Source organism: Astatotilapia calliptera, chromosome 12, assembly GCF_900246225.1.
Source record: "Astatotilapia calliptera chromosome 12, fAstCal1.2, whole genome shotgun sequence".
In the NCBI taxonomy this organism is placed as follows: domain Eukaryota; kingdom Metazoa; phylum Chordata; class Actinopteri; order Cichliformes; family Cichlidae; genus Astatotilapia; species Astatotilapia calliptera.
This window is the reverse complement of record NC_039313.1, coordinates 37,315,350-37,337,579: the sequence shown is the minus strand read 5'-3', so window position 1 is coordinate 37,337,579 and position 22,230 is coordinate 37,315,350. Positions and strand designations below refer to the sequence as shown.

Genomic DNA, 22,230 nt, shown 5'->3' with positions numbered 1-22,230 from the left:
GCTACGCAGCAAAAAGCAAGACTCAAGGCACCAAAGTTCTCTGGTTTACTCATGCATGAGGGAGACCTGGCTGGAGCCAAGCGTCGTTCCACCACTTGACCTCTGTCAGACTCTCAGCCAGGTTTCCCCACAGCACTCCTTTTATTGTGGCTACATGAATATGCATAGGGTCATTAACATATAGCATCTTACATAGGTATACATGTAAACAAAGAATACTGTGTGTGTGTGTGTGTGTGTGTGTGTGTGTGTGTGTGTGTGTGTGTGTGTGTGTGTGTGTGGTACTGCTGATCAAAGGGTCATATAACATGAAGGCAAACATCCTTGGTCAGGAAGAGGGTAGACCCCCCCCCGGTGAGGAAGTCCAGCAGTTCATCTAAACAGAAAAGCACTTAGACTAGAACAGACGTAGCTACGTTAATCCTACCATAAAGCAATGAAGACAAGGTACGACCTCTCCCGTGCTCCCAGGATGTGGGTGTGCATTCTAGTGTGGAATACACACCAAGCCTTTGCAGCCTGTTAAAGATCACACAACCTATCACTACACAATTGATTATACACCTCTAAGAATATATGGTTAAATATTTCCTAATACAAATGACAATAATAAAATCTAAACCCAACACTGACCCTGATGGTCGTTTTTGCTGTAATGCTCCAATGATTTCATAAATTTGTTGCATATATTTTATAATTTAATCATCAGGGATCTTTTTACTGAGCAGCGATGTAACGTTTGGCTAAAAGGCTCTCACAGAGCTGCAGGTGGACCTGAACTAGAACCACCACATCATCAGCTCATAGCTCAAAGACTCCACCTCCTGTCAGACCGGGGGACGTGGTCTCCGCCCATCAACCCATTCCTGGCCATTTCGTTTATTTGTGACTGACACCTTTGTTTACCTGAGCAGGTGCAGAATATCAATATTAAATCTCAGAGGAAAAAAGTTTGTTTCCTGTCAGGATCAGATGCCAGTCATGTGACTAGCGGGGTTATTCACCCCTCGCTATCAACCGTCAGATGAACCGTTTTACCACCTGATCCAGAGAGAGAGAGCGAGAGGGAGGGCTGAGCCATCAGAGCGACAGATCTTTGAGAGAGAAAAGAAAAGGGGATGAGGAGAGGGATTAGAGGAGAAACAGAAGGAGGCTCGCTGAGGAAGAGGAGGATTAACGAGAAGAGGAAGGGAACAAAAGGAAATACAGTAAGAAGAGAGGAGCTGAGGAGGAGGAATGTTTGATCGCCCGTTTAATCAGCTCATCAAGAATCAACTTGAAGACAGACAGGTGAGTGGCTGTCACACAGACAGGTGTGCTTGCAGACAGACAGACACACGGATGAAATAACCTGAGCAGGTGTGTACGAAGGTGTCTCAGGTGAAAACTGATCTGAAAGCTTCAGGTGATAAAATTATGATTTTCTGAAAGTAAACGAGACATTAGTGAGGAGGTGTTCCTAATGAAGTGGACGCTGAGTGTGTGTCAGGCATGGTACTGATCCCGCTCCGGTTTCATCAGCAGGAAGATTTTAATAAAGAGGAAGAGTCGGAGGACCGAGCGTCTCAGTTTAATCATCTCTGCCATCTCACAAACAAACACAGACTCTGAGCCGAGCTCGGACCGTCTCGCTTTATTTCTCCAGAGGCTGCAGGACGCTGAGCAACATCTACACACCTGCTCCTGCATGATGACGGCTGATTAAAAGACTTCAGGTAAACCGGCAGGTCACAAACATCTGGATGCTTTCAGTAGCTGGTCAGTGCTTCAGGGTCGCCGCTGGTTAGGGTGTTTATACTGGTAGGAAAAACTTGGCGATTGTCACTTTGGGGGGGGTGTCGGGTTGTGGTACTTCCCTGCCTGAGGCTGAGAGATGGCACGATGCTCGGCTCCAGCTGTGGAACTGGACTCCAGGAAGGCGGGGCTGGATACTGCCCCAGTTTGCAGCTGTCCGCAGTGACAGGTGGTGGGTGAGGGGCGGCGGGTCTTCTTCTATCCCCAAGGTTCACAGCGTTTCTCTGGTGGATGTGAGCCTTGCTTCCCTGCGTGTTTGGGTGGGAGAACAGGTCTCGACTGGGGCTTGTGCGGACTTGTCCAATCACAGCTCAGAGTACTCAGGTCCTGTAGGGTTCGGTTGTCCTGCTGGGAGTCTTCAACGGTCACATGAGCAGTAACAGTGAGATGTGACTGGGAGAAATGGCCTGCCCGGTCTCTGACTTCTTCACAGTTTGTCCATAATGAAGGGGCGCCTGGTTCCAACTCAGCTTAGTGACCGGTTCGTGCAGACTGAGTAGCCTCCTGTAAGGTGCGTTGCTCCTTACGTTTCCAGGCTGAACAAAAACACGTGAAAGCTCTCGGCTGAAGGCAACAATGTAGAAAATATTCATGAATAATTGGTTTGAATGCACAGGCGAGCTTCCAGAGACAACACAAGCCTGTGCCCAAAGGTGGCAGCTGCAAACAGGAAGTGAGGTCATTTTGAGCAGATTGTTTCCTGTCTGTGAACATGTTTGGTTCAAGTTCACGGCATACTCAACGTTTGATGCTCTGTTTCTGTTCTTCTACTGCAGGCCTGTGGGCGGCGAGCAAAACCTTTAGCACACCATGACAACCACACAGAAAGCAGATGGTTGCCATGGTAGCCACCTGTTTGAAGTAGGCCTGGCAAAGCTGTAACTATGGCATGACCTTCAGCTGAACTTCCTGTTTGCCTGACAGTTCATCATGTCCCTCTCACATGCCCTCGCCCTCCTCGCCCTCCTGCTGCCGCGTGGACGGTGTCAGTTTGATGTCTGTCGATCTCTGCGTGGCTCAAAGGCGGGGCCTGAGTTTTACGCCTGTCAGCCGCCCCCAACCAACATGAAGGAGGTGATGCAGATCAGAGTTGACCCCCCTGGGATCACCTGCGGAAACCCACCTGAGAGATTCTGTACACTGGTCAGTCTGACGCACCTGAACACACACACCTGATCACAAACCTGAACACACAGGTGACCTCTGAGCCGACTTCCTGTTGCCTGTGTCACAGAAAGACATTATACCTCTGCTCTCTTCATCATTTTCACTCCACAAACTTCAGTTTGTCAGATGAACTCTGTCCACAGGTGAGGGTTTCACTTCACAGAGAGCTTGTGATTGGTGCTGCAGCATCTGAACTGTTTGCTGATGAAATTATTTTAAAGTTTTCCGACTACATTTAAATTGTTGGTGTTTCACTCATTTTAAACATGAGCAGCTCGTTATCTTTCACCAAAACAAGGAAGAGTAGACGATCACCTGTCAGTCATTGTATGACCTCCTGCAGGCGCCCCGAGCCACAGTTTGGACCCCTCTGCAAACACACAGAGGACACGGTGATCCCGCTGGCTCTCTAATTGTTCCTTTGGGAAGCTGAAGTCCTGCCTGAATTATTGATAAATGTAACAGCTGTAATGAAGCAAAGACTAAATGCTAATTGATTTCATTTGTGTCAGTGAAAAGACCCCGAGAGTCGGACAGGAAGCGTCTCACAACATACGTGAAACACGCTAAAGTTCAGTGGGTTAGACAGGCGCAGTAACGTGATCAGAACATGAACAAGGACGTTCAGACTGTGCAGCAGATGGACTCTGGAGCCACTGGCTCCACTGAAAAACAGACTCAGTTGTAATCACATTGGGTGGAACAGTGGTTATGCCTCCAAGCAAGAAGGTTCCTGGTTTGAATCCCAGCTGTACCTGCACGGCTTTTCGCCAGCTTCCTCCTGAGACTTGCGTGACTAACTGATCTGAAATCAGCTATGAAGTGTGGGAACAACTCATGTTAGCGTTTAGTTGACATGCTCACAGTTCAAAGTGTCGACGGAGCTGTTTACAGTTTTTGAAAGTGAAGAGTGGGTGTAGATACCTGCTATCTGTGCAGGTATCTACACCCCCCAACATTCAATGACATTTCTTATCACACAGGATCAATAATGAGTTTACATTCAGACCACCACACATGCTTTGAGTCAGACTACTGTAACAGTCTTTTAACGGGAATTAATAAGCTTTGCTATCCAAACTTTCCAGGAACCCTGAACATGTTACTCCAGCTTGCTGCTCTTCAGATTTGACTCAGTAAAGTTAAATCCCATTTCAGAGTATCGACCTGCTCTTCCTGTACCAACCGCTGCGAACCCTCAGATCCTCAACACAAACCTGTTTCCTGTTCCCACCTCATGCTAAAGGTGATCGAGTGTTGGCTGTTTTTCACACTCAGCTCTGGAGTGAGCGGCCCGAGGAGCTCTGGCATGCTTTGTCGGGGTTTTCTATAAACTGGTCAATTTGAATGTAGATTTGATGTTTTTGACATTCTTAGTTGAACTCAGTATTGTTTGTAACTTCGTTAAAGTTATTCATTACATTTGGAATAACTGTCAGGTAACTTTGGAGTCTAATTGGCTTATATTACATTGTGGTCACGCTGACAACTAAATACACAAGGATTCATTTTTAAAAACCTTTTTATTTGGAACAAATTAGGTGATATTACTGAGACGTAGTAGTGAGTTTACTTCTGTCGTTGTCACTGGTGCTGATGTCGAAACTACATCTAGTCAGGTGACCAAGAAAGTTAGCGACAGATCGAACAGATTTCATGAGTTTACCCAAATCCTTAAAACTCCAGAGAGGCCTGTAAGACTGCACCTCTGCTTCCTGGTCCCAACTCGGGTCACGTTTTGGGGGGTTTAATAAATTTGGCGGGAGCTGCTCCATCCAAAGCAGGATAGATGCCGTCTCTTCTAACAAGACCAGGGTCCTTCCGAATGTTTCCTAGTTATCTGATGTTGGACTCTGAGTTTGGATATTTTGGTGGAAACTGCATGAAAATTTAAACACTTTCATGATCATCTGACAGGAATGAGTCTAACACGTCTCCTTCAGCATGTATTTCAGGTTTTCGGCCCTCTTCGTGTGATTAGTCAGTGCTGGTTAGTTAAAGCCACATCTCCTGCACACGGCAGCTGAAGTTAAAGGATAAACCTCAAACCCTAATCAGATTAGCATCAGTGTTAATCCCTCTCTGCACATGTTAGAGTCTCTGTAAAGGTACAGCATACTGACCTTTAATGACTACACAAAGTATGTGTAAGTATAACGGAGGCCTAGGTTAAAGGTCAACATTAATTAAACACAGGCAAACAGAAGCTGTGAGAATACCGCACAGTTTGTGTTTGCAAACGTCATCGGTATTAACCGCCTACAAACAGCATGTCAGACCAAATCAGGAAGCACCCGCAACAATAAAACTACAAACACTGGCCATGAAAAGCCACACTGGTGCTGGTCCATGTTCACCATTAATACTAGCACTTCTGCGCTGAAGTTATGGTCTTTCCTCATCTCAGTCCACTCTGACTACCTCGAACAACACATTTTTAAATTAAATTAAATTTTATTTATATAGCGCTAAATCACAACAAAGGTCGCCTCAAGGCGCTTCATAGATACAGAGAAAAACCCAACAATCATATGACCCCCTATGAATTTAAACCTCAAAAGTCCCCCTCTTCATTTCTCTCCTGAGAAATGAACTAATTCCTTATTTATCCCTTTAAATTTACTTGCAGGTGAAAATAATAACTAGAATGTAACGAAACAAATCATGCCCACAAATCAAGCTCTAAACCCACTTCTAATTTCTATTTTTGGCCACACACCGTCTACGGGTAACATAAATCCAGTCTTAACACTATTTCTTTGGCAATTTACATAACATACAAATCCTGCAAACTATCACTAAAGTTGCTCTCATTACTCTCCATTACTTTCACAGTGTTACTGGAGGCCAAGGTAATGCCATCCAGAGTAAGAATCTGCTTAGATACCATATTTCTAAGCTTTTCAGGGCCGAGTACAATAACCTCAGTTTGATCTGAATGAAGAAGCAGAAAGTTAGCGGCCATCCAGGTCTTTATGTCTTTAAGACATTCCTGCAGTGTAACTCATTGGTGTGTGTTATCTGGCTTCATGGACAGATAGAGCTGGGTGTCATCAGCATAGCAGTGTAAATGTATGCTATGTCTTCTAATGATGCTGCCTAAGGGAAGCATGTATAATGTATGAGGTAAAAGTAAAAAGAACAAATTCCTGATAAAACATCTGTTTTCTGTGGACTTCCATCACACTCACCCTCTTTTCTCTCAATCAACCTTTGTCTTCGAGGGGCTCCTGCAACACCATGCCTGGGATTATAATGACTGTCTCTGAAATGTGCAGAGTCGCTGCTTTGAAGAGGCGTTGGAATTCTTTCAATTTTTCAGGAGTTACGGGAGCTACAGATGTTAATGTGACAATGACATTCTTGATTGTTTATAAACTTACAGCCCGTGTTCGTGCTTTATCAAATATTGGTGCTCAATGTGGTCTTTCCTCAGGAGAACCCGTACCTGTGCAGCGATGAGTGCGACGCCTCTAGCCCAGACCTGTCTCACCCTCCTCAGCTCATGGGAGACAGGGAGAGGGGTGGGCTCATCACTTACTGGCAGACAATCACATGGTCCAGGTTTCCTGAGCCCCTATTGGCCAACATCACCCTTACCTGGAACAAGAGTCTGGAGGTGGTCGATGACATTGTTGTTACCTTCGAATATGGCCGTCCAACCAGCATGGTGCTGGAGAAATCCATCGACAAAGGTGACTGGAAACCTGTTAAACACCTGTTCTGACTAATGTTTGAGAGATTTTCTGAAACATTCAGCTGATCAACTTCACTGAAGAGTAATTAGCTGAGTGCAGAGTCTGAGGGGTATCATTCAGAAACCCTTGTCTCCTCTGATCCATGGATGTGGGTGAAACAAAGTCATTTATGAAGCTTTTACAGATGGATTTTGTCTGGAGATGATTCTGAAACCAGGAAACAGGAAGTCACAAACACCGTGAACTGTCAAATAATCAGCGTTTGTGTTTCAGGTGTCACTTGGCAGCCGTATCAGTATTATGCCGACGACTGTCTCGAGGCGTTCGGCATGTCGCCCAAACGAGTCTCTGATTTAGCACCAAGTAACATTACCCGGGTCATCTGCACCGAGCAGTACTCCCGCTGGGTCGGCGCTAAGGTCTGTAACTGGACCCTGATGCTGGTCCCGCACAGTATGCAGAACACATTTGTACAGCTTATATTTATTTGTGGTTATCTGAAACTTCTCCTCACCAACAGGAAGAGAAATCTGTGGTGTTTGAGGTGAGAGCTCGGTTCGGGGTGTTTGCTGGTCCAAAGCTGATCAACATGGACGCTCTGTACACTCGGATGGAGACCACAAAGGGACTCAGAGATTTCTTCACTTTCACCAACCTCCGACTGAGGCTCCTCCGCCCGGCACTGGGAGGAACCTACGTCCAGAGAGACAACCTGCTGAAATACTTCTATGCTATTTCCAACATTGATGTTTTTGCCAGGTAACCAACAAAGACCTACCATAATCTAACTATAACTCAGCAACAACTGGCTACATTCACAAATGAGACAAACAAGTCCTTGCCCTGAAAAGACCAACATCCCTACTGGGTAACAAACTAAACAACCACAAACAAACACTAATGTACCATTTCAATGCCAAAACCAGTTAACCAACCTCTATATCACAACCAAGACGAGCCAAAAGCCAGCCATCATCATCAGGCGTTCCCCAACATTACAGCTAATCACAAAAAGTCATGTAGGGGGGCAGAATAGAGAGGGAGGCCAGTTTAAGATAATTAGGATTTGAGATTTTGGAAAGAAATTGGACTACATTCAGAAGAATTTTCTTTTAAAGCTTACCTGACATCAGGGGGTTTTCAGCAACTTTTGACATACACAGAGGATAGATGATCCATGGTCAAGCTGAACACTGTCACCATCTTGACATGACAAGCAACTCAACCAGTCCCACTGTAGCCCCGCCCTAAATCCTGGCCTGCTTCGAGCAGGACAAACTGTTGTATTCAGTCAGACCTGAAAGTACTCACTGCTCAGATCGCCTGAGCGATCTGAAGGCTCGTACACTTCTGTCCAGTCAGACTCCTTCACAGCCAAGAGGAGTCACTCCCTGCTGGACATTAGAAAGAATGCAGGTTTAAGGAGCAGCGTCCATCTTAGTGGTCTAGTTTCAGGAGTTTCATATGAGTTGGTAAAAGTTCAGGTGAAGCTAAGCCCTTCTTTGTGTGTGTTTCTCAGGTGTAAGTGCAACCTACATGCATCTCAGTGTGCGCTGCGCGATGCGACACTGCAGTGTGAATGCGACCACAATACGGCTGGACAGGACTGTCAGAGCTGCAGCCGAGAGTTCACATCTCGCACCTGGAGACCAGGATCATACCTGCCCCTGCCCAAAGGCACTGCCAATGCCTGTATGTAGCTACACATGCACACAGACACGCACCTGCAAACAGCAATATAAACTCTACACCTGTTTCCATTCATGTCCTTCTCAGGTGAAGCAACAGAACCTGCAGCCAGTAAGTACAGCTCAGCTGATTAGCTGTCTTAACTGTCTGTCTGCTCACCTGTCTGTGTTGCATCATGGCACTTTACACTTGTAAGCAACTGTGCGTTTCTGTGCAGCTTGTCTAAGGTGAGCTTTTAGCAGCTGAATTCACTTCACGTTACATCATCCCCATCAGTCACACGATAGCAGTCTACAAGGAAAATTTGGATGTTAATTATGTAGTTAACAGATGAGCCGCTCATGCTCTTAGTCTGTGTAAGTTGTTTTAAGTTGCTAGTTGTCACACACACACACTCATCCTAAGAGATGCAACCCTGACTGAATAGAGATCAACAGATAAGCTATATAGATCAGTAGATCAGCTAGTGACTGACTTTTTTAGATCTGAGGAGTCAGCAGCTGAATTCTCAAATTTCTGGACAAACGCGATTCAAAGTTTCTGAGACTAAAGCACAGGGTGGAAACAGTCTCGGCTAAAGAGAGGATTTGTCCAGCAGTCTGTGGATTTAGCTGCATTAGAAATTGTTAGTGTCCATAAAGCCTCTGCAGGACACAGACCGGGTGTTTCTTACAATCACAGGAGATGAGATGTGGCTGGATGGGCTGCAACAGACTCCAAACTAAACCCAATGTTATGGCCTCAGCACCCTATGCAGGAAGGACCAGAGATAATAACCCCACCCAAGCAGAGCAGAGGCTGATGAGCCATGGCAGAGATCAGGTGACTGAGGATGAGCTAGATGCATAAAAGAAACCCAAACTGTACGAACCTTGAGATCCAGGTTCAGTTGCAAAAGGAGCCTCTGCGCTGTGGTTCATTGTACAATGTTGACCTGTTGATGGTGTGAACACATCTGTATAATTTCTAAAATAGCGCTGCTGTTCAGACTGTTAGGGGACAGGTATAAACATGTTGATATTTGGGGTGCTGAGAAGGAGGTTTGGTCTCAGATTTAAAGACAGGACTTGAAGAAAATAAGCATCAAGACTAGAAGATTAATGGCTCAAATGGTTTCTGTTGTTGGTTAGGGATTGCATGAGGGATGGGGTTGATTGCAGTTCCACTAAGACCAGGTTTTGGTTCCAGGGAGGCCTTTGAGAGCAGGTGGTTTACTCTGGAGTCTGTCAGCCTGACCATCTGCGTGGCTGTTATGAGAATGTTCATTTATTGCACTCCCTTTCATTAAAACCTCCCTGGAGTCTCTTAGCTGTAAAAAGATCTTGTTTTCATTCTTTTTCTGGTCTGGCTTCATGGTGGGACACACCCAGCTCACCAGTTTATTTTTACAGCCAGAGAATTAGACTGGAAAGCCCCAGTACCCTGTTCTGCAGACTGTAGAGAAAAGATTACTAAAGAGACGTAACTCTTCTTCTCTGACAGCAGGTGGTGACTCTAACTCTGAAGCATCTGATAGACCTGCCACATCAGATGGAGTGACTGACAGTACTACTACTGCTACTATTACTACTGTACCTGAGAGCAGGACGCCAACCGACACAAATACTGCTGTTGGCATTACTACAGCCACAACTGACAGAACTACTACAGCTACTGTTCCTACTAAAACTGACTTTGGTACCCCAGCTGACAGTACTACTACTACAACTACCAGTGACAGTACTACAGCCACTTATACTGTAACTGACAGTACTACTAAAACTGATACTAATACAGCTTTGAGTACTACTAACCGCATGACTGATAAGACTTTGAATGACCCAACTTCTCCTAAAGACATTCCTTTGACTACATTCATGTACACATTAATGTCTGATAACAGCACAGAGGGTCCTCTTATGGTTTCAGCTGATATTTCTACTAATACTGGAGGCAATTCAAGTACCAGTACATACATGACTGACTCTAGTACTGTGACTTACTTTACTAGTAGTAATGATTCAGCTGACCTTCCTTTAACTGCTATTGACTCTACCTCAACACTCACAACTGGTACAGTAGTTCTTACTGCTGTCCGTGGTACTATTAGTACTACAGGTTCTGTTGCCTTTACAGACTCATTCAGTACAGCTGGACCTACCACAGACACAGCTCCACCCAACAATCCACGTCTGAAGACTGGAGAAAAACCACCTCCCAGAGTACTAGACAGTACCACCAGCCGTCCTACCAGTACCACCCCCACTGTCCAAGGCAGCAGTACTGACACTGGAGGGTCTATCTCTGACCCACTGGGTCCACCCTATAACTCCACTTCAGACGTTGGTGTGCTTGGGACTGATATATCGAAGGTGGTGACCAGTGCTGTGTCACCTACTGTCCCAACACCATCAGCTGGAATTCTGCCTCTAACAACCATCCCAGAAACGTTTTCCCCAGGTGACGGGTCTCAATCTGAAAACTTTCTCCCCACTGGATCTGTCCGTATCAGTCAGGCTGGAGATACTCTCTTTACAACAAAACGTGATGGAATTTCTCTTCGTCCTGATATACCTCCTCTGGCTGTACCTCCTCCAGATCTACCACTGGAAGCTCCCTCTGTGGATATACCTTCTGCTCTTAATGAAGCCCTTCCTGATGTAATTTCTCCTGATGTTTTACTGGATATACTATCTCCGGATACACTTTCTCCTGATGCATCATCTCCAGTTACACTTACTAATAATGTACAGCTACCAGAAATGCCCCCTCTTGATCTATCATCTCCAGATACACTCACTCCTGATGAAATAGTTCCTTTTGTTCCAACCCCCAATGTACTGTTTCCAGGTGCACCATCTCCTCCTGCTTTATCTTCCCTCAATGTTCCAGCTCCTGATGGAGCTCCTACTGATATATCTTTCCTTGAGGTACCTACTCAAGAACTTCCTCGTCCTGATCTCCCTCTGGAAGGACCACCTCCTGACAAACCTGCTCCTGATGTACCTCTTCCCGACCCGCCTTCTCGTAATGTATTTCCTCCCGATACACCTCCTCCTGACCTACCTTTTCCTGATCCGCCTTCTCCAGATGTACTTCCAGATGGGCCATCCATTAAGACTCCAGATACTTCAGTAGATTTTCCTCCTCCTGATGTACCTTCTCCTGATGGGACATCTCCAGAAATACGTCCTCCTGATGCTACCCCTCCAGCTCCAGATATTCCTGTGGACTCCGTGTTGCCTCCCTATGGAGGTGGTCCTGTATCAGACACAAAGTCCGCTACTATAGATCAGTCTGACCCTGCTGGTGATTTAGCACCTGTTGACTTTACCTTCCCAGTTCCAGAAAACCCAAAGTCAGTTGGCCCTGGACAAGATTCAGGATCTGATTCTCAGCCCATGCCTGTGGTTGAACCTGGCAATGTTTCAAGTGACAATATTGAAACGCCTGGATCTAATTCTATCAATGCTGGACAGGAATCTTTTCCAGTAAAGCAAGGCAGAGGAGAGACAGGAAATGAAAAATCTGAATCAAGTGGTCCAGATTCTTCTGTGCCATACAGAAACATTCCTAATGTGGATCCAGGAGTGGATTCAGGCAGTGAGAATCCTGCAGTAGATTCTACAGCAAACAAAAAGGAAAGAACGTCTTCTGGAGAGGAATCTGTTGAACCATCAGGAGGGTTGAAGTTTGAGGAAAAGAAAGACTCGAAACAAGAAATGACAAGAGAGGCAACAAAGGAAAAAGGTACAAAAACAACAGATTAGGATTCACAGTCAACAGATATTAGTGTAGAAAGTATCCTTGTTGTTAATAGATTACTCCACCCATCAACCCATCCATCCATGGTAAATGGACTGATTCTTATATAGCGCTTTTCTACTTTCCCGGAGTACTCAAAGCGCTCTATACAACATGTCACATTCACCCAATCACACCCATTCTCACAAGCACTGACTCTAAACTTAGTGCTTTCTAAGTACATGCACACAAATTCATATTCTGATGGAGCAACTTAGGGTTAGTATCTTGCCCAAGGGTTGGGTACTGTTTCCATGGCTGAAAGTTTCAGTGTTAAGTGGAACCTTTGGAGATTTCTCCATCATGGCATGATTGGTCAGATTACTGACACTGGGCGGATTGTAGGTTTATGCAAATTTGAAACCATTTTCTATTGAAGCATTAATGGCAGGTTTTTAGTGTTTTTTAGAAGAAATGTAAACAGAAAACATCAAAATCCTCATACAAATTAAGTATTTCATTTCCTTTTTGAACCAAGCAGTGCCTGAAGCCAAAGAGGAAACTAAAGAAAAATCTAAAGCCGAAGGAGAGAAGGAGAAAGAGGACAAAGGCTATGAGAAGAAAGGTACAGAATGCAGTCACTGTACTGCCATACTGCCACCTACTGGCAGGTAGTAGTAATGTAACCCTCATGGTAAAAATCCTAACAGGATGAATAGATCCAGTAAACGTTGTGCTGATCCCTGATTGGTAGATCATGCAGTGGTGACCCTGACTTCATATTGCCATGCTTACTGGTTACGCACCTGGTTTTGTGTCTAAAGCAACCCAGAAGATCCTGATTCCAGGAGGACCAAAGTTCAGTCAGCTGTCCAAAATTGCCTATGTGAGCTTCCAGGGTAAGACCTCTGTGTCCCACCCATTGACTGTAGAAAACATGGACGACGCGTCAGGTCCCCAAAAATGAAGCCAAAACGTCTCTATCGTCCCCTGGTGTCTGGCTGCAGTATAGGTCATAAACCCCGCCTCCTCCTTGTTAGCGGATGGGACGGGGGTCAGACTAAAATTAATTAATTCTCCTCAGATAATCTTTTTCCATAGATTCTTTCTTTTGTTATCAATAGTTGCTGATTTATGTCCAAGGGGTCTCCTTTCCCATAAGTTTGATTCTAATTCCTACTGCGGTGATGTTAAATTGGGGTGAAACGTCATCATAGCAGCTTTGACTGGCAGCTGCAGTCACGGAGAAACTTGCGTATCTCTGTTCGGGAATAGCAGATAGAGCGTAGGCTCTGAGAGGAGGACCAGCGTTTACGTTACGAAAACACGACCGAGTGTTTTAACCTGACAGCCTGAGGTATTCTTCAGTAAACTGGACTACCCGACAGAAGGACCCGAGGCCCCGCTGCACTTTTTCGGTAAGTTAAACGTGTTTGTAAGCTAATCCGTAACTACCGTCCTTAGCTAGCTCCTGAGACCTAGCTAGCTAAGATGAGCACTCGGCTGTCAGGGTTCGTTTAGCTAATCTGTGCAGGTGAATGAATTTACCCTGACTGAAGAAATCAAGAGAAACGCTCTGCGCTGCTCAGTCACTAATTACTGTTACTGTACTTTTATTACAAGTGTTATACTGTAAAAGCAACAGGCTGCATCCTGCTTCAGCTCCTGTGCAGAGCTGATTATTAAATATCTTAAAACAGCAGCATGTTTTCAGTCTCCACATGTGTAAAGACAGTAACACCATTTTTTTAAGCTTGTACTTCAGTAACTCCTCATTAATCTGTAACTATGGATTAAACTGTAGAACTGAAAAAATGTAAGAGAAGAGCTTCAGATCCTGAGTGTGTGAGGACAGAAGGATCAGCTTTATTTCAGATTTAAGTGATAAACTTTATATTTCAGTTTGTGATGGTTCTGTTCTGTTTGTGATTACAGGAGCTGCCCTCAGATTCAGACCTCAGCACCACCCAGTGACAGCAGACAGATCATCCAACATGTTCACATGTTAACTGCAAAATGAACTGATGAAAACAGTACAAAGGTTAAAGTGCCACATGTGCTGTAGTGAAAGCTGCAGCTGTTTTATTGATAAAGTTAAAGACAAAAAAACAAAACGATTAATCACTCATGTAACTGTGTCACTGTATATCAGCATTAACAGGACCTCAGTTTGGTGTTTCACAAAGCTGCTGATAGGGATGGGTACCGGTGTCCGGTGCCATGATGGCACCGGTTCTGACATAAACGGTAGTAACCAGACCGAAAAGCAGCGCACATTTCGGTGCTTTATTTCGGTGCTTTTTCTTCCTGAGCTGTGATACACTTCTAGCCAATCATTTTATGTTTCCGAGGATAGTAGGCGGGCCCAGGTACGTACGTTCTTTTAGAGCAGAGCTACAGATTAAAAACGCCCAGGGCGAAGCGGTCAAAGTCGGGCTGTACTTCACAGCAAAATATGCAAACTCAGCAGCCTGCAACTAGTGCTTTAAGCTGATACTGTGATACTGTCAAAGGAGGTAACACCTCAAATCCGATGAAACACCTGGCGACGCATAGCGTTTTTTTTTAAAAGCCCAGAAATGCGCTCACACCGAGCGCATCTACTGCGGGTGGGTTGCCTGTTATGCAACATCCCCCAAAAACACGAGGAGGAGAGTCCTGGCCCCTAGCCCTGCCAGTGTAGCAGAAATGATGAGGATGATGATGCAGCAGCAGCCGTTCTTCTCTGCGTGAGTAGCTTCATGTTGTTCGTGTGTAATTTACGTTGAGTAGGCTAACCACGTTATTACATTAATGCATGTAAGGTGAACTAGCAAACATCATCATAGCTACATGCGGCTGTCCTCTTGTTTGATGGCAGATACTCCCTTCACCCTGGCTAAAAAGGCTAAAATGACCAAAGAAAAAGTGGGAAACAGTTAAACATGAGAGGTTTAGGACAAAGTTTATTTTTTCCATTGTTTAAGCACTGCTTCCAGCCAAGAGTGATACCATATATGCCCCATAGCTGCAGAAAAGGCTAACATTGTTATCTTTTTACAAAAAACAGCTGAACATGAGAGGTTTTTGGACCAAGTTTGTGTTCTCCATTCTTTTTGTTCCTAGGGCGACCGTGGCTCAGGGGGTTGGGAATCGCATCTGTAACCGGAAGGTCGCCGGTTCGATCCCTCGGCTCTCTGTCCTGGTCGTTGTGTCCTTGGGCAAGACACTTTACCCTACTTGCCTACTGGTGTTGGCCAGAGGGGCCGATGGCGCGATATGGCAGCCTGGCTTCTGTCAGTCTGCCCCAGGGCAGCTGTAGCTACAACTGTAGCTTGCCTCCACCAGTGTATGAATGTGAGAGTGAATGAATAGTGGTATTGTAAAGCGCTTTGGGTGCCTAGAAAAGCGCTATATAAATCCATTATTATTATTATTCTTTAAGCACCGGTTCGAGCACCGTTTGAGCACCGGCACCGTTTCAAAAGTACCGATTTGGCACCGGTATCGGATAAAACCTAAACGATAACCATCCCTAGCTGCTGATCTCAGACCTGCACAGCTTCCGTTTTAAACACTTGATGTACTCAGCTGCATGAAGAGCACGTTTGAGTTTCTCTGACACAATTAAATAAAACCTGATGAAGGTCAAAGGTCGTCACTTGTATGTTTAACTACAAATTTGTCATCTGGAATTCTTTCAGTTTTTTGCAGATGGTGGGTTATTTACCATAAAGTGATTCAGAGTTATTCATACCAGAGTAACCAGAGAGGATCATATATTTTTAAATATACAAGTTTCTACAGGACTGAATATAATATCTTTATGTAAAAGCCTGGAGCCTCTGGGGAGTATCCGAGTATTTATAACATTACACAACCCAAAGGTCTCCATCACAGTGTTCATGAAATGCTGGGTTTATCCATCTTCTGGGGCGGGCCTACAGAGGAGTGCTGAAGATTTCCCTGTGAGGGAGCTGCTGGTGAAGATCATGAGTCCTGCTTGATCAATGCGATGAGCTTCAGTCTTCCAGGGGCCCGTTCTTCGTACCTCGCTAAGTAAGTTAGCCGGATTTGATTGTTGACGATTTCGCGTGATCTTGGATCGTTCGGTTCTCCGAAGCTCATCCGGGACTTGCTGTCATAGCAACAGATCCGTAAGCGTAAACCTGCTCGGGAGCAGGTTCACTTTATGTAAACAGGATTAGATCGCGGCCACTCAGGTATGTCTGCTTCATTTATACGAAAACAACAGCGATATTTTACCACTGTTTTACCATAAATAAATATCATCAATGTAACTAAAGATAATGCAGCACTTGATCCTTTTATTGATGTCACACAGATACATACAGGTCATTTCGTAAAAAAAGGGAAATGTACTATTAATCATTCTATTACATGTATTTGATTATTTCAGATGTAATTCATATTTTAGAGTAGTAATAGTAAATTACTTCATGTAATCAAGATGAGAGACCACGGCTATAAAAGCGAAGGTGGATTTGGGAAGCCTGTCGCAGCCATGTCCTGTCCGTATACGCGAGCCACCCATTGCAGAAGGTGCAAGATTGATAAGGAGAGTCCTCAGAATCCAGCGTATATTGCGGGATAGACAGGATCCTTTAGCTCAGCGCGACAGTGTGCTCATAGAGAGATATCGATATTCCCGTGAGGGTATTATTTACTTAACCAACTTGTTGACGAGGGGGTGCAGGACCACCACCACGACATTTTCGCCGACCAATCAAAGGGTTGCCGATCAATGTTTCTACTATCGATGCGTAGCCCCTGTTAAGCCACCCAGTGATCTCACATTACTTCATCCAGCTGTACTGATCGTCAACAACAGGTTTGTTCGGAGAACCGGGATAGCGAGCTCAAAGTTAGCGCGATGATTTGATCTTGGATGTGTCATTCGATCTTGGATGTAGTAAGCGAGGTACGAAGAACGGACCCCTGGTGTTTCTTAAATGAAACCTCTTTCAGTGGGTCAACAGAACAGCTGGCACAGGACAGCTGTGATGAAAGAAAGGCAAGAAGTTTCTCCAAACCTTTGGACCCAGAAACCCAGCTTGGTCCTGATGGTCTGCCTCACTAGTTTCTCTCCAGGGTGAATGTAGCTGTTGATATAATATGGACTCTATTATTAAATGAAAAGAACAAATTAGACTACACTACTGAAACCTCCTGCTGATGTTTTTAAAGTTTCCATGTTACCAGGCTATAGAGATTTAAACAGTTTTAGATCCATTACACTCACAGTCTTATGTTAAAATCTCAAAGGACAGCGTTATATTTTTGATATTAACAGTAACTCTGGGCCTCTGTGGAGTGTGCAGCTGATCTCATCACTGTCTAAAAATGGAAACAAAACCTAAGGAGTCCTGAATCATTCAATAACAGACTATTAGAGTAACAGGTGTGTAACATCGCTAGCTAGCTAGCAACAAGCCTCCAACACAGTGCGTATGCTAGCGGCTAATCTAGCAAACTAATTAACAACAGAGTGATTTTAGATGTTGTAGAACTATAAGATGATAAGCTGTGTTTCTTTCTCATAACAGTGACGTGGTTGTATTTACCTTAATTTAACGAGTCGTCAGTCGCGGTAAACCAGCTAAAAACTGGAGCAGCCGGGCTACGTAAAAAGTGTAGGGGGCGTGTTTCCGGCCATGTCCAGCGGGTGTGTGGGCGGGAGCGTGACGCAGTCGCTCCACCTCAAGTCACTACTGCGCAGACTCTGGCTCCAAAAATGCAAGATGGCAGCCTCCACAAGTGGGATATTTTGGCTTCATTTTTGCACAATGTCACTGTCACTACCCGATCCGTACCGGAAACCCGATCGGTACCCCGCATGCGCGAAAGGTTTCTACTTCCGGTCGTAGCGTTTTACGATAGTTATGGGTCAGAGTATCTGTTAAGATGTTAAGAATAACAAGTATATCTTAAAATGTTTGCAATAATGAAGCGTTTCAGTACAATGTAGACAAAAACGAAAAATAAAAAGAAAGTTACGGATCAGGACTCTCCGATCCTTACTGCGCATGTGTAAAGTCTGACCGTACAAATCGGGTCTACCCGATCCGTAACGCGCATGTGCAGATGTTTTCTTCTTCTTCTGTTCGTTTAATGGCAGTTTACTCCCCAGTGTACGAGGATACCGCCACCTGCTGACCGAGCGAATAAACCCTATTATAAACTGAATTATCGTCATTACAAACGTGTGTTAAATCTGATTTAGCGATAGTCGAGTGTGTTTATGCTTGTCTGTGAGGAGAGGATTGTTGGAATAGTGATGATGATGTGCGCTATCACTGTCAATTGTCAGTAAACACTTCATCTGGCTGATGAATCTACACGTGAGATATTACAAAGTCTGCATTATTAACTCTGCAATTAGGCACCATTCTTCTTATTTTACGGCGCTGTTGCTCAATCGGGGGACGCTCTCTGTTGAGGAGAAAAGCATGAATTTCTTTGCATACGGATTATCCATTGTTTAAATGTCCCGGGCAGTCGAAAAGGAGGCAGAGCTGTTGAGAAATGCTAGGAGCTAACTGGGCGCTAACCGCATCATTCAAATATATTGAATGTCGCAAAGAGAGGAAGTGACGTAAGATTTGCGCATGCGGGGTACCGATCGGGTTTCCGGTACGGATCGGGTAGTGACACACAATGCGAGGAGGCGCTGTCACGTCGTCCATGTTTTCTACAGTCATTGGTCCCACCCTATACCTGACCCCACCCACCAAACAGACCTCATAGTGAAATAGACTCCCCCCCCCTAACCACCTCCAGACACACTGCTCGTGTCCAGAAATTTTTTTTCACAAACTTAAGTAGACACTGACTCCTTCCTATCAGCACTGGTCCCGCCCCTCATTGCTCTAACTCCTCCCCCTTTATTTCACTACGTACCATGATGAGCACTAATAAAACAATGTCTCCCCATCAAAGTTCATGTTGTGTCATCAATCTATGTTTGATGTCCGGGGGGTGTGGGTGGGGCTGTGGGTGGTCCTTCTTTGAACACAGGTGTGTGTGTGTGTGTGTGTGTGTGTGTGTGTTTCCTTCAGACTGTGAGTGTAATGGTCACTCCAACCGCTGCAGCTACATCGACTTCATCAACGTGGTCACATGTGTGAGCTGTAAACACAACACGCGGGGGCAGAATTGTCAGTACTGTCGCCTTGGTTACTACCGAAATGCCTCGCTGCCGCTGACTGACGAGAACGTCTGTGTTGGTCTGTAACATGCACACAAACGCAGAGATAGAGCTCAATGTGAAGTTAGAAACCTGTAAAACATCTAAAGGTTGAACCGTAGCTCTGGTCTTGAGCTCTTCTATGACAACCAGGTCGAACATGTAAAAATCTCCTCAGATGTCTTCACACAGCTCTGACTTTATAAGATACCAAAGTGTATTCTCATCAAACGGCAGCACAATGTTCCACAGGTCAGAGGTTGTCTTATCACATTAGTTTATGTTAATATCTCACAGTGAGTAACCCATCTGAGCCAGACCTAAAAGGTAGAATGGAGATCATATATCTTTCAGGAGCAGGACCACACCTCTGTACACGCCCCGTCCAGTTCTCTGTCTATAAATGACCAACCCCACTGCCGCACTGTGGCACTACAAGCTATTCATACGCATTTTTGTCAGTATGTGGGGATCTGCCCAGGAGCCACTGCCAGTTCCCAAACCACAGCTCAATTCATGCTCACGTCATCCACTTATCTACTAAAAACACAATCTGTTACGTCCCAGTCTAGGAATACAGGTGCGCAACATGAGGGTTAAAAGGAAAGTGACCCCGCCTCGCTCCCCAGAGCCATATCCAGAAGCCAGTTTACAGGTTAAGGTGCTTTCATTGCTACGAAAAACTGAAAACTTTAACTCTGGGGTGAACACAGGCCAAAATAACAAACAAAGCAAGCTATTCCAAAAAGGGAGGTGCTACCTAAACCCTGGGAAAAACAAAAACCAACTCCCTGATTTAATAAACAAGAGCAAAAAGTACAGAAAATAATAAGGCAGCTTCAGTACAGTGTCTACAACCGACATTCAAAACTTAATGATTCTCTAAAGTCACACACGGACGTTTATCAAAGATGGTTTGGAAGCCAAGGATGGTCTGCTGCTGGAGAAGGCTTTTTAAAACAGGCACTTGGCACAGGACACTCGGAACAAAATCCAAACACCGTGATCCAAAATATGGGCGGGGCCGTAACACTGTCCAACCTGAGGATGTGGTCCCAGCTAGTGAATAGATAGATAGTCTATTGATCCCACAGGGGAAATTGTCGTGTTACAGCAGCATGACAAAGAGGAAAAATGGTCCACTCCACAATAAACAACAAATAACACAGTTGGAGTGCCACAGGTGAGGGCCTTCTACTATGACACAGCACAGGAATTTATATATTTTTATATTTACAACAGCGACACAAACAAAAGTAAGAATGAAGTCGGAAACAGTAAGAGTCAGACTGACATTGTGCAAACTGCATGAATAAGTCCTGTTTACACTGTACATGAAAGGTGTAACACAGACGTGTTTGGGATGTTGTGTCCTCAGAGTGCGAGTGCCACGCAGACGGCAGCGTGTCTCCTAGATGCTTGGACTCGGGTCTTTGTCAGTGTAAAGATGGAGCCACGGGGAGGCGCTGTGACTCCTGTTTACCTGGATACACCTGGAGAGGAGGCGGGGCCGGCTGCACAGGTACACAGAGGGGCTGAATATGATGCGCCTCATGTTATCGATGAGCTAATTGGTGATCGATGATCTTTCACCATCAGCAAACGTGTGCGACAGTGAGCGTTTGGTCTGTCGGAATGGAGGAACCTGCGTCGACTTCCTGCGCTGCATCTGTCCTGAAAACTTCACAGGTAAACACAGCTCAGGTGGTGTAGGTGGGTTGGGAGATGCAATGATGTCACAGAACAACTTGATGATGCCACGTGCCCCTTCAGGTTTATTCTGCGAGCAGAGGGTGTGTCTGAAGAAGAACGGCTGCCTGGAGAACGCTGAGGACTCCGCCTCCTCTCTGGCATCACACCTTTACCTGCTGACCTTCGGTCTGATCACCGCCACTTTCTGCTGACCCCGCCCCCAGGCACAATGTCCCATAATGACATTACCTGGGACGATGTGATTGCAACCAAATGTTTTTCACTGAACTTCATGTTTTTTTACATTGTCGTACAGGATATTACATCACAATCTTATGACATCACATAAGGCCCTGCACACTAAGACGATCATCACATTATAATTTTAGGAGATCAACAACAGGTCACTTTAACCTGACAAATCAGAGACAGCCGAACTCTGCAGGAAGAGAGCTGCCTCAACCCTACTCTCCCTCCAGCCCGTCTTCTCCACATCGTCTTCTCCACATCGTCCTCTCCACCCCGTCCTCTGAATAATAAAGGTTTATCTTATCTCCTTCTCCCCCTCCTCCTGTGCGGTTCAAGGACTCTTTAATTTGTATGGATGAAGCTCTGCAAAAACATTGTCACCCATACTGCACTTGGAGCTCTGACTGGTGCATACGTCTGAAGGTCAAACTGAGTGAAATCAGCTGATCAATACGTTACGTGTCCTCTCTATTTCATGCAGAAATGTGATGAAGTTTATTGACAAAGCCGCTGATCGCTCGCCCAGCTGCAGCATTGATAAATGGTGATTCTTTTTGTGGCAACATTTTAGCTTCATACCTTTTTTAAAAATATATATTTATGTTTTATATTCCCAAAGGTTGATTCTGTTCATCTGTTCATCAGTGGGAGAAACATTTCATCATCATCCAGGTGACTTCTTCAGTCTCAGCTGACTGCAGTTTTCCCCAAACCTTATAAACAGTACATTTGCATAATGACTGAAACTAAAAAACTAAACTAATACCAAAAATTGGTCGACCCCAAGGATCATGGTGCACGCTGTTAAGTGCAGGAGGATTGGCAGGATTTATAAATCGGGGAAACCAAACAACCTCTGGCTACAACACAGAAGAGCCACCTCATCAGGCCAGGACTCTGCAGTCTGTTTACACCTACAGGCCAGTGGACACTCTTTCAATTATGAGGATGTAACATCCTGGACAGGGAGGAACGCTGGTTTGAGGGCGGAGTCTTTCCCTTTCATTTACATGAAAAGGGAAAGACCATCTC

General features: G+C 45.0%; 1 protein-coding gene across 5 annotated transcripts; it reads left to right on the top strand.

Annotated features, from left to right (window-relative positions):
- Positions 1-1,009: 1,009 nt before the first annotated feature.
- LOC113034056 (netrin-G2-like) lies at positions 1,010-21,826 on the top strand. 5 transcript variants are annotated; one of them, XM_026188346.1, is made up of 15 exons: positions 1,010-1,290; positions 1,646-1,715; positions 2,571-2,937; positions 6,398-6,656; positions 6,933-7,078; positions 7,180-7,418; positions 8,179-8,351; positions 8,436-8,459; positions 9,831-12,077; positions 12,610-12,696; positions 12,896-12,970; positions 19,130-19,297; positions 20,636-20,779; positions 20,857-20,946; positions 21,031-21,826. In XM_026188346.1, exons 3-15 carry the CDS (start codon positions 2,725-2,727, stop codon positions 21,159-21,161), a joined length of 3,996 nt encoding a protein of 1,331 aa, XP_026044131.1. In that variant the 5' UTR covers positions 1,010-1,290; positions 1,646-1,715; positions 2,571-2,724; the 3' UTR covers positions 21,162-21,826. The 5 variants fall into 5 exon arrangements, with proteins under 5 accessions (XP_026044131.1, XP_026044134.1, XP_026044133.1 ...); XM_026188349.1 differs by lacking the exon at positions 1,646-1,715 and having other exon boundaries at positions 11,418-12,077; XM_026188348.1 differs by lacking the exon at positions 1,646-1,715 and having other exon boundaries at positions 10,464-12,077.
- Positions 21,827-22,230: the final 404 nt, after the last annotated feature.

What these genes read in the sequence shown, in the direction of transcription:
- LOC113034056 (XM_026188345.1), top strand. Translation starts at nt 2,725, where the DNA reads ATGTCCCTCTCACATGCCCTCGCCCTCCTCGCCCTCCTGCTGCCGCGT. An exon ending in CTGAGAGATTCTGTACACTG is followed by an intron (nt 2,938 to 6,397) that starts GTCAGTCTGACG and finishes GTCTTTCCTCAG; the next exon opens with GAGAACCCGTACCTGTGCAG. An exon ending in AACATTGATGTTTTTGCCAG is followed by an intron (nt 7,419 to 8,178) that starts GTAACCAACAAA and finishes TGTGTTTCTCAG; the next exon opens with GTGTAAGTGCAACCTACATG.